The 17,280-nt window shown below is 34.2% G+C and overlaps 1 protein-coding gene across 1 annotated transcript in view; it reads left to right on the top strand.

Moving 5' to 3' along the window:
- The window catches only part of HSPA4L (heat shock protein family A (Hsp70) member 4 like), a 62,148-nt gene extending 48,597 nt beyond the window's left edge, over positions 1-13,551 (top strand). Inside the window, exons 14-19 of the mRNA XM_017542750.2 lie at positions 823-960; positions 3,153-3,278; positions 3,894-4,001; positions 7,030-7,149; positions 10,295-10,456; positions 12,229-13,551. Of these exons, the coding sequence (XP_017398239.1) occupies positions 823-960; positions 3,153-3,278; positions 3,894-4,001; positions 7,030-7,149; positions 10,295-10,456; positions 12,229-12,420 (846 nt within the window). The 3' untranslated portion in view covers positions 12,421-13,551. The remainder of the gene's footprint in view (positions 1-822; positions 961-3,152; positions 3,279-3,893; positions 4,002-7,029; positions 7,150-10,294; positions 10,457-12,228) is intronic.
- The last annotated feature ends 3,729 nt before the right edge of the window (positions 13,552-17,280 follow it).

Below are 17,280 nucleotides of genomic sequence, written 5' to 3' on the forward strand. Positions count from 1 at the left end.
ATAGAAGCCTGGTGTCTATTAGCAGTGACTTCCCATTTCCCTTCAACCCTCTCCCTGCCAGCCACAGGGATTAGGCAATAGATTTGCCTTTTCTGAACATTTTATACAAGTACAGTTATACAGTATGTGGTTATTTGTGACTGGCTTCTTTCACTAAGCATAATGTTTTCAAGGTTCATCCAGATTGTAGGATATATCAGTATTCCTTTTTACGGCCAAATAATATTGCATCGTATGAATACATACCACATTTTATTTATCCATCTATCAGTTGATAGACATTTGGGTTATTTTCACGTTTTCCCTATTATGAATAATGCTGTTATGAACAATCATATACAAGTTTTTGTGGGAATGTGTATTTTCATTTTTCTTGGGTATAATACCTAGGAATGGAATTGCTGGGTCATAATTGTTTAACATTTTTATTAACATTGTTTGTTAACATTGTCATCTTTGTTTAACATTTTGAGAAACTTCGTAACTGTTTTCCATTGTAACATTTTACAATCCTGCAACCAGTGTATGAGGGGTTGCAGCTTTCCCACACCTTCACCGACATTTATTATTTTCTATATTTTTGTTATATCCACCATAGTGGGTGAGAAGGAACTACTCATTTTAGTTTTGCTTTGCATTTCCAACATAAGATTTTTAATATAGAAACTAGGATTTAACGTACAGACTACAAAATTCCCATCAGTCTTAAGGTAGTACTTTAAATACAACCAATTGTAATAGTTTTGATTTTACTTTGTTTTACCTCTTAAATCTGTTTTTAAGCTAATTTTAGAAATTTTTACTTCTCTTTTGGATTTGCAGTCAGCTATCTCAGACAAACAAGACCGATTAAATCAGACACTTAAAAAAGGAAAAGTCAAGAGTATTGATCTACCCATCCAGAGTAGCCTATGTAGACAACTGGGCCAAGATCTTCTCAACAGCTACATTGAAAATGAGGTATGTAAATCTGAGTTTGTGTTGAAATAGGTGGTAGTTTATTCTGAAATTTTGTAGAAATCAATGATTATCTCTAAAATTTAGGGAACTAGTTTATAACTCCTAAGGAATTATGTTAAGTAGATTACTGAACTACCTTATTTCTTACAAAATACTGAGCTGTATTAATGCCATATGTACTATGTAGCTTTCATCTTAGTTGTATGAAAAATATGTATTGCCTCCCCTAGGAAAAGACTTTTCTGAAACTGAGTATTCCTTTTATGCTGTCTTTAACAGTAACATCCAGCAGACAACATATGGGGAAATACTGGCTGTTCCCTTTTTCTCCTGTGTTGTCCTTAAAGATTATCTCTCTATTCAAAATGTTTTCTCACATCCATTAAGTATTTTTTTTAAAATCTGTGTCATTCTTGATGTTTTCTTACATGTTCTTTTCTGTTTACATGTTTAAGTTACAGTATCTGGATGAAACAAGTTTTGTTTTTTTTACCAGTTGCTGCATAAGGAGTAATTTATATTTTTTAAGTTTACATTTAAGTGGTAGTTCCTAATTTTTACACATTTGGCTGGCATTTAAAGGTCAGTCTTCTTTGAAGTGTCTCATAGCTACCATTTGCTGTATGTTTATTGTATCAAGAGATTTTGACTTTACAATAGTTGCTTTTGTAGTACCTATCTATATCATCTATTCATTATAATTGTTAAAGGCTGCATTTTATGTGAAGCAGGCATTCCTGGAGATTCTGAATAATTCAGAATTTGTATGTCTTGAGAAAAATTTTCCCAAAGGAATGAATTGTAGGGAAGCACAGTTATGGCAAATTTTGTGTATAAAATGAGACTTTTTCTTAACTTTTGAATGTCTCATTATTTTCAATTCACAAATGTGAATGCATTGTAGTTTATAAAGGGATTCTTAAGTTTACATGTGTTTTTATTAAAGTGAAAATTTTGCTCAAGTATTATAATCTTTAGGCTATTTCTTTGCTTTTGATCATCATAAACTAACATCTATAAATACTGTTATATTTTTACCCTCAAATAAGTGTAACAGAACCTACTGAAGTGTAGGTTCTGTTAGAGAACTACATTTTACAGGTGAGGAAACTGAGACATAAGCAGACTAAATCACCAAGGATCAGAGAATACCCCCTCCAGTGCTTTTATTCAGTACTGGTTATGTGTCAAGCATAGAACTAAATATTTTTGTATGAATTCTTTCAACCTTATTAGCAGCCCTGGGAGTTAGATGGAATTATGCTTTCTGTTTTAGGATAAGAAAACTTATGTTTAGATTATTTTCCTGCTATCTCAAGCTAGTAAATAGGGAACCTAGGATTTTAAGCCAAATATGTAAAATGACAGTAGGCTATGTTTTGTTTTTGTTTTTTAACAGCTTTATTGAGATACATTTACATATCATAATTAACCCATTTAAAGTATACAATTCAGTGCTTTCAGTATACTACATTAATTTTTTTACATGAAATTTGCTATTGTAACTATTTTTAAGTGTTTAATTCAATAGCTTTAATTCTATTCACAGTATTGTGCATCCATCACCACTATCTTATTTTCAAAACAATTCCATCACCCCAAACATAAACTCTATAATAACTTACCTTCCTCCCTTCTTCCAGTCTCCTAGTTTGTCTTTATGAATTGCCTAGTTTTCAGTAGATTAGAATCATGTTAAGTAGGATTATACAATGATTGTCCTTTTGTATCTGGCTTATTTTACTTGGCATAGCGACTTCAATGTATCATTACTTCATTTCTTCTTATAGCTAAATAAAATACTACATTGTGTTTATTTTTTTATTCATCTATTAGTGCACACTTAGGTTGTTTTAACTTTTTGGCTCTTGTAAGTAATGCTGCAGTGAACGTTGACATACAAATATCTGTTCAAGTCCCTGCTGTCAATTTCTTCGTGTTTATATCTAGGAGTGAAATTAAAATTCTGTGCTTAGCACTTTGAGGGATAGCCAAAAGGTTTTCCATAGTGGCTGTAGCATTTTACATGCCTACCAGCAGTGTACAAGTGTTTCACTTTCTCCACATCCTCATGAATACTTTTTTTATGATAATCATCCTAGTGAGTGTGAAATGGTATCTTACTGTGGTTTTGATTTGTTATTTCCCTAATGCGTGTTCTTATGGCAACTAATCTGAGGCTTTTTGAATAGGGGAAGATGATTATGCAAGATAAGTTAGAGAAAGAAAGAAATGATGCTAAGAATGCTGTTGAAGAATATGTGTATGATTTTAGAGACAGGCTGGGCACTGTCTATGAAAAATTCATTACTCCAGAAGTAAGTCTGAATTCTGTAATTTTTTGTGAGAACTGTTTACATGTTTACTTGAGAATGCTAGTATAAATTATGTAAATAAATATACCATATTTTGTTATTGTTGCCAGTCTTGGGGCCCACATGGGGAAGGTTCTTAGTTTATAAGTTGCAGAAGTATAGCGAAAAACAACATTTTTTAATAAGAAGTTAGAAAATTTTGAAATTTGATGTTTTATAATTGAAAAACATCCCATCCTTCCCTGATTTTTAATTATTATTATTTATTTGAGACAGCATCTGGCTATGTTGCCCCGGGCTGGAGTGCAGTGGCTCGATTTCAGCTCACTGCAACCTCTACTTCCCGGGCTCAAGCAATCCTGTCTCACCTCACCCTCACAAGTAGATGGGAATATAGGCACATGCCATCATGCCTGACTAATGTTTTAATTTGTTGTAGAAATGTGATTTTGCCATGTTGCCCAGGCTGATATCTTAACTTCTGGGCTCAAGTAATCCTCCAACCTGGGCCTTTCAAACTGTTGGGATTACAGACATGAGGCACTGCACTGGGCCCAATGATGACTTCTATTTCTAAGGAAAGCATTTTTAATTGGTGTCTTTCAAATATATTACTAGGACTTGAATAAACTGTCTGCAATGTTGGAAGACACAGAAAATTGGCTTTATGAAGAAGGAGAGGACCAACCTAAACAAGTGTATGTGGATAAGCTTCAAGAACTAAAGGTACATTTTTTTAAGTCCATGTTAGTATAAATCACTTTTTTTTTCTAAAAATTAAGGTGTAAGAGTACTGTGTATGTTCTATTAATTTTTTAATTGCAGGGAAATTGTATATATTTATGGTGTATGACATGATGTTTTGATTATGCACACATTGTGGAATGGCTAAGTCAAGCTATTTAACAAATGCATTATCTCATATACTTTTCTTGCTTTGGGAGGGAGAACACGTAAAATCTACTCTCTCAAGCAGTTTTCAGATATACAGCATACTGTTAGGTATATATGGTAACTCTGGTTACCATGATGTACAATAGATCTCTTGGACATTTTCTACTTGTCTAACTGAAATTTTGTGTCCTTTGGCCAGTAGCTCTCCATCATACCATCCTCTGGTAACCACCAATCCTACTATCTGCTTCTATGAGTTTACCTTTTATAGATTCAATCTTTGAGATCATGCAGTATTTCTCCTTTTGTGCCTGACGTATTTCAGTTAGCATAATGTCCTTCAGATTCATCTAAGTTGTCTCAAATGACAGGATTTACTTCATTTTAAGGCTGAATAGTATTCCATTGTATATGCATACTACATTTTCATTATCCATCATTTCATTGATGGACACTTAAATTGGTTCTGTATTTTTATTGATTCTGTATTTTGGCTATTGTGAATAACACTGCAGTGAACATGGAGTGCAGATATCCTTTTGGCATACTGATTTTATTTTCTTTGGATATATACCCAGTTAATGAGATTACTGGATCTGTATGTTTTTAGTAAGTATGTGAAAAATTTCTAAATCAGAAATGTATAAGAGGAAATGTTCTAATTTTAAAAGCATTTTGAGAGGTGAGCAGTACTACGTAATTGAAATCAGGTAATGTGTAGTCATTTAGTCTATCATGATACTCAAATATTAATGTGGATCGGATGATCAGAGTGTTACATTTGCACAAGCTATATATTACTAGCATGTCTTTAAGAAGTGATAAGTATATCATCTTGACCCTTTCTTATCCATTAAAGGAGTCACCCTCTTTCCCTTTTCCCTCACTCTAAACTGTCTCATGTTGGGGAGAAATAAATACCACATTGGCCGGTTGTTTTATTTTCATAGTGTAACTCATGGGGACACCTGACCAGCCAAGAACTTAAAAAATAGTGCCACTTCTCTTGAATTTGAATGTCCTTTCACAAATAAGGAAATTGAGCCACAAAATCTTATTTAGGTCAAGGGTGTTATTTTAGGGAAAGACCACTATGACTCCTTTCTCCATACTTGCTACCAAATCTGGAAAAAATAACTTAAGTTTCTATGGGAAGGATGAAGGAAATTTTCAGTCATTCCTTCTTAGTATAGATCATAGCAATTCTTTAATGTGCATATGAATTACCTGGGTGCTTATTGAAATGCAATAGATACAAGGTGGGCCCACTTTTAATGAGCTTCCAAGTGATGCTGATGCTGCTGGTCCCTGAACCATTCTTTGAGTAGCAAGGGATTACATAGATGCTAAATGATGACATTAACAATAATTTTTAGAATATGAGAAAAGATGGCCCTTTACAACTTGGGACAGGCATGAGGTGGGGGAAGGTATGCAAAAGAAGTTACTCAACTTAAAAGAAGTTAGTATTGTACAAAAAATTACCTTCATCCCAACAAATTACTTCCAAAGGAAATAATTAAAAAACAACTAGAAAACGTAAGTTTATGATAGCAAAAGTAGGGTTTACCATATCTTCTTGGTGGTTTTTAATCCCTATCTCCCTAAAAGAAACACAAGCCAAGCAGCTGAGGCCAGTAGAAAGAACTGAAAATCCCAGCAGTTCCTATCATGGATTCTTCTGCTTCAAATATATAAGTAGCCATAGAAAAAAAAGTTACAGAAGTTTTCACAAGTTTTACTTTTTCTACTTTTGAGATGGCATTTAAAAATTTAAAACGGTGGCTGGGAGCAGTGAATCACACCTGTAATGCCAGCACTTTGAGAGGCTGAGGCAGGAGAAATCACTTGAAGCCAGGAGTTCAAGACCAGCCTGAGCAACAAAGCAAGACCCTATCTCTAAAAAAAATAAATTAGCCAGGCACACTGGTATGGGCCTGTAGTTCCAGGTTGGGGGCTGAGGCAGGAGGATCACTTGAGCCCAGGAGTTTGAGGCGGCAGTAAGCTATAATCACACCACTGCACTCCAGCCTAGGTGACAGAGTAGGACCCTGTCTTGATATAAAAAGAAAATTCAGTGCTTGCTTCCCTTTCAAAAAGATTTAATCTATAAAAAGTATGATAGTTTTGACAAATGTACCCTAAGATGCTAACGTTAGAGGAAAGCATGGAGAAGTGTCTGGTGCGTGCTATCTGTATAATTTCCTTTTAACTCTTCTGTAAACTTAAAATTTTTCTAATATCTGATTTTTGTTTCAGTATATAAAGAATTTAAAAGAAAATAGTTATTTTATCCTTCTAATATACTCCCCTTCCCAAAACTAGAGTCTGTTTTAACATTTAGAAACTCGTTAATCCAAGACATATAGGGGGGAAAAGCTGCATATACTACAGTACACATTTTACTGATTAAATATAAATAAAATTTAGTAATTATCAGTCCTAGTAATTATGTTGTACATAGAGGGTTATATTATGATTTTGAGTATTTGAAACCAAGTTTCAAATCTGCAAATTCTGCATGCAGTATAGTTTTTACGGGTTTTCTTATTTTAATAGTTCTATAAGGTTTTAACAACCAGCTTCTAAGGAATTAAAGTTTTGATTGAGACTTTGGATTTGAGAAGCTAAGAAGCAATCTTAATGAGTGAGGAAAAGAGATAAGGTGTGAGGAAGGCATCCTTATGTAGGATCAAGAAAGTAGCTACTGGAACTCGCTTCCATATAGGAAAATAATAGGGGATATATTTTATCTGGCCATCTTTTCTTCCTATTTATCATTCTGCAAGGGCCCAATAAAAGTTTTCTGTTAAAACTCAAATAATAATTGTTCTTCTTTAAAACTTTCTTATGTTAACAGAAATATGGCCAGCCTATTCAAATGAAGTACATGGAGCATGAAGAGAGACCAAAAGCCTTAAATGACTTGGGAAAAAAGATTCAACTTGTCATGAAAGTGATAGAAGCGTATAGAAACAAGGTATTGAATTCATAAAACCAGTTGGTGGTGATGGCATTTGGATGGTACATAGAATGGGGTAAATCTAAAAGTTCTCAGCTACAAAGCTATATATAGCAGTTGTAGCTATCAAATTTGAGAGACTTTGTGTACTGAATTTAAAGCTTATTTTTTTATTGAAGAATTTCACTTAAGGATTCTGATACATTTGAAATACAGTGAAGGTGTGTAGCTTTCATCTTTTAGAATTTCCTGAAACTACATTATAAAATAATGCGGTGACCAAATTTATTGTGATCTTCATAGAAATTTCATTTTTATGTTTTTCATGTAGTGAAAAAGAGATCCTCTTTGACCTTTTTTTATTAAGCACCTCTTTGAGACCAGACTCTGCTAGCCTTTATTCTGTTTCTTGGCTTATTTTTCTTTAGCTGCTTTTGTCTTCCAGTCCATTAGGCATCCATAATCTCCTGTACACTTTATTCTTTTATATACATTTCCAAATATATATAACCTTAATCTTCCCACTGACTTTAAGCCTCATATCTCCATTTAGATATAACAGTAAAATTTGAGAAAATGTTTACTGTTTTGTTTCCTCTAAATCAGGAGTTAGCAGACTTTTTAAGACAAAACAATATTTTAGGCTTCAGCCATTCATATCTGCCATTGTAGCACAAAAGTACCATAGAGAATATGCAAACTAATGGGCATGGCTGTGTTCCCAAAAACTTTATGTAAAAAATCATAAGCAGTGGTTGAATTTGGCCGATGGGACAAGTTTTTTGATCCCTACTCTAAGCAGATATTCACTGTAATCCCGTTTTTGTCTATGATGTTAAACGTTCATTAGTAGGCAGGAGAGACCAGCACCAGAAATATTCAAGCATGTCAAAATAGCTTACATTTATCAAGCATGTCATGAATTTTAAGTACTTCATGTAGACTGTCTCACCAGGATATATCCTATACAAAGTTAATGCTATTATCTTTATTTTACATCTGAGAAAACTGAAATGCTTAAACCATTTGTTGAAGTTTACCCAAGTAGTTAATGGTGAAATCAACATTCAAACCTAACCATCAATATACAAATTCTCAGCAACCGTATTGCTTTTCACTACACATAATGGAAAAGGGTTACTTATTTTAGAAATAGATTTTTAAGTTTTGTGAAACAGAAACTGCAGTCCAGCAAACCTAAAGGACAAATTCAGATATTGATTATAAATATATCTGCTAAAATCAGTGTTCAGATTGTTCTTATAGGCACAGATGGAATGTAAGGATAATGAAAAAGTAAGAAGGAAGAGTAGCTCAATGGAAACACCAGGAATATTTTAAATCTGGTATAATTACTAGTGGCACAGTGTTCCCCAGTCTTTAGCTATCTTCTTCAGTATGCAGGTTTAAGGTATTATTCCATGCAAGGCAAGACTTCACTTCTGCTCAAACATTTGAGTTTTTATTATGTGCTAGGCTATTTTCTAGATGACTGAACTATAGTGTCAACTGGTTTTTAATATGCTTCAATAGTGAAAGGTGGACAATAAATTACTGTAAAGTATGTCAGATAGAAGCTTTAGAAAAAGTAAAGGACTGCCAGAGATGGAAGAGGTGTGCCAGAAGGGCATACTAATAAGGTGATAGACATGTTAGGAGAGAAATGAAGAAGTGAAAACTCAAAGATGTGTGATAACTGGAAGGGAAATGCTATAGACAAAGAGAATAGCAATTGCAAAACACCAAGAGGAGAACATGTTAGAGGAACAGCAAGGTCAATGTGGTTGAAAACAATAGGGGTAGGGGTAGCAGCTGCCAGATCATAAATGGGCCTAGTTGGCCCTCGTAAAAGTTTGGGTTTTACTCTAAGATGGAAAGTTGTTGGAGGTTTTTGAGCACAGGAGTAGTAACATTTGGTTTTTTGTTGTTGTTGTTTTTTGTTTTTTAAGGATCTGGAGGCAGAGAGATGGATTAAGACATTATTAGAATAATACAAGCAAGAAATGATGGAGGATTGACCCCAGATGGTAGGGTTGGGAAGCCAAGAAGTGGTTAGATTTTTGCATTTATTTTGAAGGTAGAAGCTTTTAATATTTCCTGATAGATTTGATGTAAATATATCTGAAAAAAGTTGAAAATGACTCCAAGGATTTTGAGCTGAAAGTGATTCCATTTGCTGAGATGAGGAAAACTGGGAAGAGCAGGTGGGGACATAATCAGGTGTTTGAAACATAAGCATTTCAAACTTTACAAATAGAAAAGTCAAAGTTGGATACAGAGCTGAGAGTTAAGGGAAGAGGTTCAGGCTAGAGATTTTTTTAAAGTGTGTGGGTAGACAGACGAATGAGGATGAACTGGCAAAGAATCTTAAGAAGTGATCCATGACATAGGAAGAAATTCAAGAAAATGTGGCAACCTAGAAACTGAGTCAGTTGATGGATGCATAATTTGTAATCATACAAGCAGAAAGAGGACTTGGGTATCTGAGGAAGCTTTATAGTTTTTTTTGTTCACACACACACACACACACACACACACACACACACACACACGGTTTTAAAAAGGGCATCACCATCCTCCCGCATCTTTGACTTTGGAATATTCTTAAATCCTCTCTCTTCTGTGTCTAATCTGTAATCCATCAGGAGATCCTCTTTCTGTATGTTACATTGCCATTTCTTTCTATCACTACTAATCTAAACCACGACTACTTAGTTGTCTATTACATGTGACAGCTGCAGTACCTCTTTTTCAGAAAGAATTTTGTCATTTTTCTAATCAAGAATTTAGCATACTTTTCTGTTGTATATTCATAATTTTGTGTCTAGTTTGTTATATGCCTTGTTCACTTTATTTCTCCTTTATAAATTTCATTTCATTGCAACCTCTTTCTTGGCTAAGTGCTTTCTCCCTGAATATTCCTTTGTAGTCATTCTTCCCCAAACCTGATTTCTTCAGAGAGCCCTTTTTTAAAAAAACTCACACTGATTTTATCTTTTATCTCATTTTCTTCAGTTCTGTGTTATTTGTCTGTGGTTTCTTCAGATGAGTACATTTGAGGTATACAGTCGATAAGAGTCTAAATTTTTTAAGTAGAAATTACTAATAAACCAGTGCTAGCTAAAAAATCATTACACTAATTGAATGCTTTTTTTAAAAATAGGATGAAAGATATGATCATTTGGATCCTGCTGAAATGGAAAAGGTTGAAAAATACATCAATGAGGCCATGAGTTGGCTGAACAGTAAGATGAATGCACAGAACAAACTAAGTCTCACTCAAGATCCTGTGGTAAAAGTTTCAGAAATAGTTGCAAAGTCAAAGGTAAGAAGTTTACGAAATAGCCTAAAATTGGTTTCATGGATTAAGTTTTTAATGAGAGCCATGCTTTGGCAAATAATCAACTTACAGAAGAACTTAACAGAACCGAAATTTAAGGCTAATTTTTCATTTTGTTTAAAAAAATTTAGGATATTAGGGATGAGGTATCATCTCTGTTCTTTGTCATACAGGGCTGGTTTTTAAACTTCAAGAGTAATATACAATGAAATAAAGCAATGTGACAACTTCTGATTGTTAAATATTTCAGACTTACAGATTGGATGAGACCTCCAAGTCTTCATTACAAAATTTTTCAGTATAAGTCTGTCTTTGACTTAATTTGAAATGTATAAACTTCCATGGTAAAATCTTATTCTGAGATAAAGTTTTCAATTTAAAAAACAGTGCTAATGAAAATGTTGGCCAGGCCTGTTGGCTTATGTCTGTAATCCCAGCTCTTTGTGGGGGCCAAGGCAGGCAGCTTGCTTGAACCCAGGAGTTTGAGCCTGAGCAACATGGCAAAACCCTGTCTATACAAAAAGTACAAAAATTAGCTGGGCGTGGTAGTGCATATCTGTAGTCCTAGCTACTCAGGAGGCTGAGGCAGGACAATCCCTTAAGCTCAGGAATTTGAGGCAGCAGTGAGCTGCAGTCGTGCCATTGCACTCCAGCAACAAAGCAAGACCCTGTCTATCTGCAGGGGAAAAAAAAAGCAATCTAAATACCTATCAATAGGAAACTAGATCAATAAATTGATGCATCATACAACAGTATGTAGCCATTAAATATAGCATTTTACATATATCTGTTTAAATATGTGTACTCATAGATTTGTTTAACTATATGTGTATGCCTGAACATACATCTAGAAAGATATCCACCAAAAGGTTAATATTGTTAATTTGTAGGAGATGGAATTTCAGGGAACTTTTAAAATACCATTCAGTATGTTTTGGGGTATGTGATTTTTTTTCTTTTTTTTAGTGCAAGTTATTTTTATAATGAAATAATAAAAATATTTGTTCTGAGAAAGTTTTGCCAAGAAGCTATAATACATATTTTACCCCTAATGAGATGAGATGCAGAGTGTGGCAAGAGCAATTGCCACGAAAACATTCCCCCTAGGATGTTAATCCCTGTATTTCCATCCCTACCTCAATCTTTGTGACACTGATCCTCAGAGGTTTTTAAATTTGAGAAGTGTTTGTATACTGTTCTTCTATTTGCATGTAAAAAGCAAGGAAATAGAGCATTGTTTCATTTAAGTTATTAAATGGCAATTTATTTTCATGGCACTTTTTCCTTCAACAGAAGAGGCTACTCAGCTATTTTCAAAAAAAATAAAGTTGCTTGTGTATGTATTTGTATGATTTCATTTATTAGAATTGTTTTTATGTAAATGTTGAAAATTTTCAATTTATGAAATAGGTGTTATTTGATGTAATTCTCATAGCAAAGCTTTAGACATAATTTAAAGTATTAAAAATTATTTCCACCAAAGTAAACTGTATTTAAATTGTAAAGAAACAGGTTTTAGAAAGGTTACGTACAAAAAATTGATTCAGTAATTTTTGACTGCCACAGACATGTACTAACAGAGAAGGTGAATCTTTCATGAGGCATTTGAAGAAAACAGTTGGCTATCTAGCTGAGCTAACACAAATTCAGAAATGGGGAATTAAGTGGAAATTTAGAAAGTTAATATGGTGGTTAGAAAGTTAATGGTAACATGTTCTGTAATCTTTTTAATATGATCAATTTCTTCATGTCTTTAGGAACTGGATAATTTCTGTAACCCCATCATTTACAAGCCCAAACCAAAAGTAGAAGTTCCTGAAAACAAAGCAAATGCTAACAGTGAACACAATGGCCCAATGGATGGACAGAGTGGAACTGAAACTAAGTCAGATTCAACAAAAGACAGCTCACAGCATACTAAATCCTCTGGAGAGATGGAAGTGGACTAAGTCTTAATTTTACCTTCACATAATTCAAACAGTGCAAGTAACCACTGGGTCCATCCTTTACACCTGGTACACACAACAGATGTTCAGTTGTTCTTAACTACTTTTTGTCATTTGTTTTTTTGGAGTAGTTTTGAAAAGCGTTTTACATTGAGTACACTTCTGTTCATTTCCATTGCTGCTTATATGAAGCTTTAGCCGAATTAGATCTGTAAGACAATTTAAGCTTTCCGGATACATGTTACTTCAAACATGTAGGATTAATACATAGTTGGCAACAGTCTACCTTATTTAAAGCTTCTACTGGGATAAACCTCAATTCCTTTATTCAGGAAAGGATACTTTATTGCACTATTGCTGCAGAAGCATAGATTTAATTGCATCTTTATTTTGAAAAACAAATGGAAATTGATGGGGTTTAAAGCCCCGGAGGCACTGACTTTTTTCTAGTTATTGTATTGTTACAATTTAAGTATTAAATAGGTTTCTTAAAAAATTAGTCCATCTCATTGATGTACCACAGAAATCCAAAGCTTTGCTGTCATCACATAAATGAACTAAATCACATGTTGAAAGGGAGCACACCCAATTTTATGTTAAGGTGACACCAGCAGTTTTTTTTTATTAGTAATGTGGATTGTTGTTTGTTTTCTCAGAGTAATTCATTGTCTTTTTCGCTTGAAATTTTTGATCTTGTCCTGAAGACTAGCTGCTGCTAAAAACAATGCTAGCCTAAAGATACAGGAGTCTCTTTGACAAAATGACCTTCATGTTAAGGGGAAATGCTGTTTATCTACTCAGACATCCATCTGTGATGTTCATAGTCTTGTTTCAGTTATAATAGTTGTCTTGTTTTTTTCTTGATTTTGTTAATATTATATACCTTAATAGGGTAGGGAGAAGTGGCACAGTGTATTGCATTATATACATTTATCGTTGATTTAGCTAATGTTACATTGTAGATAAACACTATTAAGTGGTAATACTTGAAAAGGAGCACTTATACAATAAGTCTTAAGAAATAATGTTTGTAATAAACTTAACTATGTTACATATCAACAGGCAAAAATATAGAATGTTACATAGTGTTATGTGATTAAATTGTAGTTCTTGCTGTTACATTACCTTTTGAAACCTTGACTCCAGATTTGGTGCTTCTTAAACAAATTAAATGGGAAAAGGGATAGTAAACTTAAGATGTATTTCAAGGACTTAATCTGTGCTTCATCATCAACTTGTCCACATTAATTTCTGTCCAGAGACCTGAAACTATTTAAGTATGGGAACAGACTGAAAGGGATGTTTCAACCTGCAAGAGAGAGAAGCATAGACACAAGTATATGAGCCCTTATGTCCTTAATGCCAGTAAACTAGATTGACCTAGGTTAAAATTTTAAAAGGCTCATTTTCTCCCAAAACGAAATCTTTGTTAGAAACAATTAAGTAGTAAAAATTGAGAGTATAATATCTTTAGGGATAGTCATTTCTCACAACTAGTTCTCTACGAGAGACTTTTGTTTCTACAATGTAGCCTGCACTTAATGGAGAGTACGGAGTAGTGCATTTTGCAGTGAGTTTTATTTAGTCTTTTGAAGAGAGGAATCTCTTTTTTTGCATTAAAAAATCATGTAAACAATATATTTTTAGACTCTTCTAATCTTTAAACTTTGTTAATTCTCTTAAAATGAAATCGTTATATCCAATAGTTGATGATATACAATTTTTAATAACATGGATGCTTTTTATTTTTATGTTGAATGTATAGATTCATTTCAGGAAAAGCATGAAGATAATGAAAGCAAATATATAACAATACAAGTAGGGATTTTAGAGCTTTTGAGTTAAAACATCCACTCCCTTGGTTAGGAACTATGCCTCAAACTTCCTGGGAATAAATATGGGAACAACTTTTCTGTTAATACATCTAAATGTTCTAGTATATCCTGACATTTTCCATTGTCACTTTCAGCTTTGTGTTTTAGTGAGATAGTACCACTAATTTTTGTAATTATATAACATTTCATTTAATAACTTAAATACATCCAAATATATATATACTTTTTCTACCCACTTATTCAACTTAAAAGATAATTTAAAAAGTGATTTAGCCTTATAATGTCATTATTTACCGAATTCATCAATGAAAGAGTGTGTTCTCTTTAATACACATTTGGGTAGACAGACTGATTCAGTCCAATTTTAATCTACATTAAAATGTGCAATGCTAGACAAAGATTGTTTTAAAATAAAAAGCTATGATTTCAGAAGTTATTTTAAAAGATGCATAGTAAAACAGTGTTTTCCTATGGTAAGCAAACAAGAATTAAGTTTGTAGAGAATATTTGGAATGACTAATATAAATTAGTATGCTTTGACTCTATGGAAAAGTATAAATTACTTGTGGTTTTAGAAACCAACTCTTGATAGCCAGTTGTACTGTGATTTAAAAAAGAATTGTTAAATAGTATAACAGAAGTTTGTGATGTTTTAATTATTTCCATAGCAGTAATGTAAAATTCTTAGGTTTTGGCCAGGTGCCGTGGCTCATACCTGTAATCCTAGCACTTTGGGAGGCCAAGGTAGGCAGATCCCCTGAGGTCAGGAGTTTGAGACCAGTCTGGCCAACATGGTGAAACCCCATCTCTACTAAAAATACAAAACGTAGCCAGGCGTGGTGGCATGTGCCTATAATCTCAGCTACCCTGGAGGCTGAAGCAGGACAATTACTGAAACCTGGGAGGCAGAGGCTGCTGTTAAACAAGATTGCACCACTGCACTCCAGCTTGGGTGACAGAGCAAGACTCCATCTAAAAAAAAAAAAAAATTCTTAAGTTTTACAGAAAACTAGAACACAGCAAAAAATTTGGCTATTGAAATAATCAATAAACCCGATTTTGAAAAGGATAACAAGGCTGGGCACAGTGATTCACATCTGTAATCGTAGCACTTTGGGAGGCTGAGGTGGGAGGGAGGATCACTTGAACCCAGGGGGGTTCAAGACCAGCCTGGGTGACATAGTGAGACCCTATCTCTACAAAAAAATCAAAAATTAGCCAGGTATGGTGCTGCACACTTGTAATCCCAACTACTAAGGAGACTGAGGTGGGAGGATTGCTTAAGCCTGGGAGATCAAAGCTGCAAAGAGCCATGATCATACCACTGCACTCTAGCCTGGGCAACAAAGTGAGGCCCTGTCTCAAATAAAAGGGTAACAAGACATTTACTAAGAAGAACTAAAGGAGGAAAAGGTTTCTTAGACCTTTTTTTAAAAGAAGAGGGTATCAATTTTTAGGATATTTGTGATTAATTCTGTGATAGAGAAATCTTTAAAGAGAATTTTGGGACCTAATAATTAACATAATGTCAGCGTGAAAGCACTTAATCCAAATTAGCCTGTTTTGAAAAATCCATATTTATTAAAGGCAGTAGACATTTGAATACAGTAAGCAAATTAGCTGACTTCGGTTTAACCCTAAATACATACAACCATTCCTCCATTTTCATAAACTTGAAAAATAAGAAGCCTCTCCCATTAGGATTTTCTATTTTGTTGTAAATAGTTGGTATTTGGTAGTCCATAACAAAAGTCTTTGCATTAATTTTACAAATTTAGAAATGATTAAATGACTGGTAAAATATACCTTTCTCAGTTTTTAGATGTATACAGCAAAAAAAGAAAATTTTTTTTCTTATTTTGAGACGGAGTCTGGCTTTGTTGTCTAGGCTGGAGTGCAATGGTGTGATCTCAGCTCACTGCAACCTCCACCTCCTGAGTTCAAGAGATTTTCCTACCTCAGCCTCCTGAGTAGCTGGGACTACAGGTGCATGACACCACACCCGGCTAATTTTTGTATTTTTGGTAGCGATGGCATTTTGCTGTGTTAGCCAGGCTGGTCTTGAACTCCTGACCTCACGTAATCCACCCACCTCAGCCTCCCAAAGTGCTGGGATTACAGGTGTGAGCCACTATGCCTGATCAAAAATTATTGCCTTTAAAGTTAATCTTACTTTGTGGTTAAACTTCTAAAGTACTGAATTATAAGCAGAATTTGGTTTTGTGATATATGATTGTATAAAGTGTTAATGAGAGGCATAGCTAGTTGTACTGATACATCAATATACATTTAAAATCTGGTGACACTGGTTAAATTGCCCTTGATGACTTCATGTGACATGGGAGGGATATGCTTATAAAGTTTAATTGTGATGTTATCTTCTTACTAACTGTAATATGTTTTGCAAAAATCAGTCCATTTAGCAAACTAATCTTTGTAAAGCAGTCAGTTTCAGAAGATACTTTTTAATCAAAGAAATAGGAGGTTTAACATTATACCTTTTGGCTTTTGTCTAACATTTGATTTAATCTAAAGATTATAAAATAATTTTAGAAGCAATGATTTCTTTTGATAAAAGTAACAAAAATTTAATGCAGATCGAAGATTAAGGCTTTTAACCACAACAAGCAAAAAGAAACTTAAGCTGTTTAATTATCACATCTCTAAAATGCATGAAAACAATAATCTTTGTTTTGTTTTGGGGTTTTTTTGGGTTTTTTTGATTCAGAGTCTCTGTCACCCAGGCTAGAGGGCACGACCTCTGCTTACTGCAACCTCTGCCTCCTGAGCTCAAGCCTCAAGCTCCTGCCTCAGCCTCCCACGTAGCTAGGATTACGGGCGCCCACCACCGCACCCAGCTAATTTTTGTATTTTTGGTAGATGGGGTTTCACCATGTTGGCCAGGCTGGTTTTGAACTCCTGAACCCACCTCCATCTCCCAAAGTGCTGGGATAACGGGCATGAGCCACTGTACCCAGCCAATGTTCTCTTATATACTCATGTTTTCTAACAAAACAACTTTGTGTTA

The sequence above is a fragment of the Cebus imitator genome, unplaced genomic scaffold (genome assembly GCF_001604975.1).
Source record: "Cebus imitator isolate Cc_AM_T3 unplaced genomic scaffold, Cebus_imitator-1.0 Scaffold146, whole genome shotgun sequence".
Classification (NCBI taxonomy): Eukaryota; Metazoa; Chordata; class Mammalia; order Primates; family Cebidae; genus Cebus; species Cebus imitator.